Consider the following 7,102-nt stretch of genomic DNA (forward strand, 5'->3'; position numbering starts at 1 on the left):
TATGCCCTCTCAACTCCTATTATTTGATACATGTCATTAAGTCCATCTAAGGTATTTTAATCTGACTATTCTAACAAAAATTTATAAAAAATCGCAATGGGCAAAGATCGAGATTTTAGCTGGGTTGAATGGATGAGGAAGTGGACGTACTTAGTCGATTGAAAGTTGATACCCAAGAGTAACCCACCCAAAAAGACTGCAAGGGGAACGAGCAGCCAGCCTCATCGACCCCTTTCTTTCGGCAACAATAGCACCATAATCACCGCTTCTACCATCAACAGCATCGTCTTGAGAAGCAGCAAAGAGTGATGTGTGCCTGCACGTACGCACGCACATGGGAGAACTCGAGTGTGAGATTTGTGTGCCAGTGCTGACCAATCAGGTGCAAGCGTGGTGAGAGCCATCGAGCGCCATTTAAAACCCTCTCTCAGAGCCCCGTGACACAGTTCGACTCCGCAGACAGCCCTTACGAGCATGGTTGCTGGAGCTTGTAAGTTCCTATGCCCCACACATACAATAAAAGCGCCTTGGTTCATTCCAAATTTCAGAGTGATTTCATTGTTGTTAATTACCACCTTCCATGATTATGCTCACTAGTCATTTTCATTTTTTGTATCTTTATATGCCCGGACTGTGCCATGAATAATAAATTTGTGATAAACTTACCAAATGACTATGTGGTACATGATAAGCACACTTGAGTATCAGATGTGAGGTGTAATATCACTAATACGGATGATAAACCCCGTATACTTTAAAGAGCGTCTTGCTTCCATAAATACGCATGCAGTTCAACGTTGAGCTGACGGTTTTACTTACTTTATGTAGATACGAAGGGCAACGGATCACGGTCTAAGCCTGTCTACTTAAAATATGGTGAGTTATAGCATTGCATATTTCACCCAGGTTTATGGAGGCTTTCTGCCCCGTTCAGTAAATTTGTGAGATTATGAACAGAAAACTAGGTTCATTTAAACAGCATTTAAGTAGCTTACTAAGAACCTGACTTAGCTGACTTACTAACAGAGGACCGAGTTGATTTTTATTGCTCGGAGAGATTTTAACGCCTTGATGTAGGAGCATCTCCTTGGAAATAATATAGAGCTAGAGGTAACGTAGTAGTTCGACCTCCTCAGCCAAGCCACAGCGGAAAATGCATAACATTTCAAACTCACAACCATTTATTGCGTAATTCAAATCTTTTTATTGCAGCACCTTCGCATGGTAAGCTAACCCTTAGCTAGTACTTTTTATCCAATAAGTAAGAAAATTTGTGTCAGTGAAGTGAATAATTAAAAATGTTTATTTTATCCACAACCTTGATTGCATCCTCTCAAATTCATCCTACTTTTCTTCACCTCCCAGCCGAACGACCTCGTACACGAGATTACCGAGAAAAGGGAAAGGGTAAATAGAACCTCTAAGGGCTTTTAGTTTTTGTAAGAAAACGCTTTTCCAAAAAAAATTAGGCACATAACTCTTTGTTTTACTAGGTTGGCAGCGTAGCAAATCCAGCATGTATGACAATAGCTCCGATCTCTACTGTAAGTCCCGAAACGAAACCGACATACCTTATCTGAGCAGAATTGGTTTTAAAAAGCAAGTTTTTAAGAACTACCGGTTTTAATTAAAAAAGGGGGAATTCTGGCATTCCTACTTCGTTTGAGGTCACCATGAAACACAGCTCAATTTGTTGTGTAATTCTACAGTCAGAACGCGTTCTTTGGTTACTCCACCCAAATAACTAGCCACTGGATAAAAAATGAACTTGGCGGAATGTAAAAATGGCTTTAATCCTTTCAGTTTGTGAAAAACGAATGTCGCATGATCGCTACCGACGAGGTAAGGATTTGTCTGCACGTTACCTTCTAGAATTTGGGCATCTTGCCTCCTTCAAGTCAGAAATAATTTAGGCCTCATCCAATTCTTGGCCATAAATAGCCTTTGAGGCTCAAGCTAATTAAGAATGTTGATGTTGACCGAGTCAATGCAGTCCAGAAGGGGGCAGTTGTACCCCTAGGTGATCAAATCTAACTTTTATGGTTGAAAGTGAAGTTTCGTTTAATTAGGGCACGTGAGGAAGGCTAGAGACCATACCGTAGGGTGTTTTTAAACAATTTACTATTATTTTATCTGGTTACCCTATCCCAAGGGTGATAGGTGTGCCTTCTCATTCATTTGGAGGTAGACGAACTGTGCAACGATACTTGAGTTCACGAATTAATTTGCTTTCGAGAGAGATTGCTGAATTCAAAAATCCCACTTCTTCTTTTACAGCCCAATCGTCGATGAGCGACAGGAGGACGGGTAAAAACAGCAGTTCTTACGAAATTGGTGAGTGCTTGGGGACCGAAATTTCTCCCACGCCTAATGCAAAACATAATAAGGAAATTTAAATAATAATACATAAATTTTTTTTCGTTTAGACTGTCCAGCTAAAAGTGAGTCACAATTACCTTGTCATTGTAACCAAGAGACCACGAAATATTAAAACTATTACGCCTCAATTACGTAGCTTACCTATGAGGTGTGGATGCCCCGGTGTAATTCAATTTAAAGCTCTCGAGGTGATGGTGTTGGTGGTGATGCAACTGTGCATTGGGAACGGAATAAACCACCACTTGAGTGGGGCCACTAGGTGCACTGCGAGAGACACGTATTGCGTTGTGCTGGCAGAGGCAGTGGAATGAGTGTGAGGCATCCTCGGGTAGTCGGAGAGAGAGAGGCTAGACTCCGCAATTACCCAGTTGTGTAACAACGGCATATTTTGAATTCCAGACTTTAAAGTGCGAGATGAAATGCAAGGTACTTGTCATCCTTCAAAAAGCCGTCCATTGAAACCATCGGGTCAAACATGAATACTCGCAAGCAGCATTGGTCACGAGAAAAAATATATTTTCTCATCTTTGGATGTCCCTCATACATGTCTCATCTGAGACATCTTGGTGTGCTCATGGTGTATACCTCTCTTGTCATTCTTCAGTTCCAAGCACTCGCATTATCTACGTAGGGGCAATTACTACGCAAAGGTTCTTGCATGTTTTTTGTAGAACCAAGACGAAGGCGCGCCTCCGTAGAAGCCATCGTTCAGAGTGCGAAACCCGAGTCGAGTAAGCGGGGCTCATGCCTTGTGTTAACTTGGCTGAGACGTTTCAACTGCTCACATTTGCCTCATTTTTTCTCTAAATTCTAGCGGCTATCGGCCAGTCCACCGCTCCTATTGGCTTGCCGATTCAAAAGCGTGTGCAAACTTACAAAGAAGGTGGTGGTAAGTGACATCAAAATGTTTGTAACTAGTTATTTATTCATCGACTTATAAGGTCTGAAAAGGGATTTTCGTTAATTTTATCAGTATTGACAGAAATCTTCCTTCTTCATTACAGTTGACAGAGATTGTGTTGCACCGAACAAACCTATCTATGGCTGGACACATACTTGTAGGTGACACGCAATTCATGTGATTTTCGACCTTGTCTACTTCTTCTTCCTCTTCTTAGTCATCTGATTTTTAGTGTTAATCTGCCTCCCTTTATTTGCTTCCTTTAGCTAACTACAAGAGTTCGGAGAAGGGCCAAATCATTGAACGGGAGGGTCCAAAAGCTCGTAAGTAAAACAGTAGCAGCAGCTCTAAAAGTTTAATTCTTGCCAATGCGGAAATCAGTAACACTATTTAACCACTTTTAGGTGCCTACACGCCTAGGTATGAGACTTCCGGCGGGGACGTCCGCGCTTTCCCCTGTACGTCTCCTTATTGCTATTACCTTATGACCAAGTAGGTGGAATGGGATCGTGTCGTTAAGTGCCTCGTTTCTTCTATTAGACGCCGAGTCCGAGCGGAACGTGAAGACTCATGAGTGCAAACAGCGCTGCATGGAAATGCTGGTTTCCACAGGTACAACACTAGACTACCTTATATAATGCCATCTATGGAAGGAAATTTTGTAATTTGGTCTTAACAGATTTTCTTCATTGTTTCTTTCAATAGAATCCTTCAGGGGGCGCCCAGGAGCGGTACGTCCAAACAAATGCCTGACTAGATTTGCCTCATTTTTTTCCTTCTGAAAACCCTTTTAACCTCTCTTTCAGGCTGAGAGTGATGAGACTGGTATGTTCGCACACTATTCCGCTGTTTACTCCTTTAACAGAATTGGCATTCACCCGCGGATGTGATAAAGATAGTGGCAGTATAATGGCGGACCAAAAAATTCTAGAAAATTGACATCAACCTTCGGTCTATGTAGTTGTTTTGTCTATTTAGCTGACTATACAACTGATGAGGCTGAACCCTACCCGGTTTACAGTACTTTCCGCCCGGAGGTGAATTCCGATATGGACAAGTATCTCAATGAGATGCGCATTGAGCTGAAAAGCGCGGAAGTGCCAGAAAACCGTGTTATGGAAGGTCGCGTCTTCTTCGATCTGAAGGAGCCCGCCACTGTCGAGAGCATTGGAATCGACATCAACAAAACTCTTGCCATGACCAGTCCCGATGGCAAAGTTGTTATTGTGAGAGCAATGAATTTGCAAGTATTTTAGACCTAATAAGTATTATTGAGTAAAGTTTAACTCGTTTTAGTTTGATGGGTATTTTGAACCCAATCGTACCGAACTCACCTAGACATACTACTTACAAGAAAAAAGTAACCAATGATTAGGGTCAAGGTGGGCCGAAGGGAAACTCAATTTTCTGCTTTCCTTGCAGCCTTCCCGTGATAATAGGAGCTTTGCACCCGAGTTGAAACTCCTTCCCAATCGTCAGCTGCCACTGGTTTTGCCTGATACAGGGTCGCAACCGACGGACCCTTCAGCCGCACGTCGCTTGCCAAACGATTTCGCCCTGATTGAGACCATCGCCAAGAAGGCACCACTCCAAGCCGGCCGCAGCGCTATTCCCTTTAAAATCTACGTGCCTGAGAATCAAGTACCCACATTTACCTACACCTCTCTTAAAGGTCCCAGTGTAATCAGCAAGTGGGTGCCGTTTCGTCAGTGAAGTGATTGGTTTAGCGGGTGGTGTAAGACGTCTTTTTCCCCCTATTTTAGCTATTCCGCGGAGGCTGTAGTCCGAATGGGTGGACGGACCGAGAGGACTGGCCGTGTGCCTGTAAAAGTTCCTGCTCTGGGTGAGAAAAATGTGGGCTACAGGGACGAAAACAAGAACTATGAAATCTTGGTAAGCACCAATTTGGATTTTTAAGCCCAGTCGCGACAAAGAGCATCTCCGACGGCTCTGTTTTGCAACGCACATTTCAGGTTAACAACAAGTACTTTACCAAGGAAGAAGGATTTGATTACGCCCTTGGCTATACAGAAAGTGATACGGGTTATGATAAGCCGAGCAAAGTCTATGCTAAGGTGCTCCGAGTGGTCAAATGTCCTGCGATTAATCTAAACGAGAGGACGTACGTGGCCGATTTGGGCAGCGCCAGTGTGTCTAGTAGCAAATCCAACCCGGTTGTTGATAAATATCGACAAAATCCAGCGAACCCATCTGTAAAAAATGATTGGGACGCCAATGGCTACGATGAGAACAACGTCGTCACCTCCACCACTCCTACTGTTAGCACTAGCGCCTTCACTTGTGACTACTTCCTTGAGGTGAGTCACCATTTACCACTTTAAAATATCGGATTTACTTGAAGAGCAGTAATACGTATTTTGCTGTCAAACTACTAGCTTACTGTGGATGATGAGGTCTACAAAGGGCCAGTTATCTTGGTCGACCAGTACGCCGACAACGCTTCCAAACGCACTGACATCAGTCCCCTTTCCAAAAGAAATGATTTCAAAATCTCTGTGTAGAGGAAGAGGTCACAGCCTTCTCGGAATTGACTCTGTGATGAACAATCTTTTCAAAAGTATTCAACTTGCCTGTGCCTCCAACTTTTTCCGTTCCTATGCACTCGTCTATTTTCCTCTCCTTCTATGATGTCACAGTACCTATTATAGGACTTCATGCAAGGATTCACTTCTTTTGTAATATTTTACTGCTCAGCCCTCCCTGTTTGCCCCCACTGTTTAAGCTAGGCGGTTTTCGGGTGCGTAATATTTTCACTAAAATAGCAACTATTCATAACATTTGGCTTGTGTCCTATGTGCACCAACGTTTGTGCCTGCAGTGATTCCAGCGACAAGGTTAAAGCTTCTTTAAAATGGGTTTGAATGAAAGCAGCCTAAATACGATTAAGGTTAAAGCTACTTTTTTGGTCTTTAGGCTTAGTCAATTTGTGGGTGGTCATACTACTCATTTCCTCAAATAAGTAGGGCCGTTGCTGCTCTTCTGAAAGAGAAATATCACTTTTCAATATTTTAAATTGCTTCAAGTAGAAGTACTGCTTGTAAGTATTGATGATATTTTGTGGAATAATTAATTCTTTAGTTTTAATGGATTGACTTTTGGAGAAGCGATCGTGTTTGGTGAGTCTGTATTACAGTAATGGCAGCATAGGAAATGATAGTAGTTTACCATGAGATTGCCCAAAAGGTTTCAACAAAACCGAATTTAACATAACTTTTAAACGATTAAAGTCGGTTCCTTGCCAGTCATTGTTTGAAGTTGAATGCTGTATCGTGCATTGGGTTCCTTAAGGAAGGACCGGTGGCGTAAAGTTTTTCAGCGCCCATTTTCAGTGGCGATGGGTCAACAGGAAATGCACGGTTGGTCCAGCCTGGTGCAGGAAATCTGTTTACATTAGTCTCCAAGATCACATTTATAAATAAACTTACTTTAGAAGGAGAACGGAATCTAGAAGCCGATGTGTTGACACGGAATGGACTTGTTTATTTATTTGGTGATCCGTAGGGTTTGCAGGTACTTTGAATCTGTCGGTTGCAAATTAGCTTATCCAGTGGTTCCCCTATGAAAGCGTATCAAAATAACTAAATTGCCCTAATTTATCAAAATACAGATCGTCTTTAAAGACCGGCATAGAAGGATAGCTGCTTCAACAACCACTGGGGATGACTCTAGTTTTTCCAGAATCTTACATAAAGTGGTCTCTTCGCCCAGCCTTTCCATGCTTTGATAATAAAGTTGCACTCAGGTATGCAGACCCGCGGGGGCAACTGCGGCACCACAATGCCATTGATAAGGTATGTGCAA

At 42.6% G+C, this 7,102-nt stretch overlaps 1 protein-coding gene across 1 annotated transcript; it reads left to right on the forward strand. All coding sequences in view use genetic code 11, as the record gives it.

Moving 5' to 3' along the window:
• Window positions 1-474: 474 nt before the first annotated feature.
• On the forward strand, window positions 475-5,802 carry EGR_03176 (hypothetical protein; the record flags this gene model as incomplete). Its single annotated transcript, XM_024492425.1, has 19 exons — window positions 475-490; window positions 829-876; window positions 1,366-1,407; window positions 1,494-1,544; window positions 1,804-1,842; window positions 2,278-2,334; window positions 3,051-3,110; window positions 3,194-3,268; window positions 3,384-3,437; window positions 3,547-3,603; window positions 3,685-3,738; window positions 3,821-3,892; window positions 3,986-4,011; window positions 4,087-4,105; window positions 4,259-4,506; window positions 4,703-4,971; window positions 5,044-5,173; window positions 5,254-5,598; window positions 5,677-5,802. The coding sequence occupies 19 exons, from the start codon at window positions 475-477 to the stop codon at window positions 5,800-5,802; spliced, it is 1,788 nt and encodes a 595-aa protein (XP_024353099.1).
• Window positions 5,803-7,102: the final 1,300 nt, after the last annotated feature.

This window comes from Echinococcus granulosus, assembly GCF_000524195.1.
Source record: "Echinococcus granulosus chromosome Unknown EG_S00016, whole genome shotgun sequence".
NCBI classification, from domain to species: Eukaryota; Metazoa; Platyhelminthes; class Cestoda; order Cyclophyllidea; family Taeniidae; genus Echinococcus; species Echinococcus granulosus.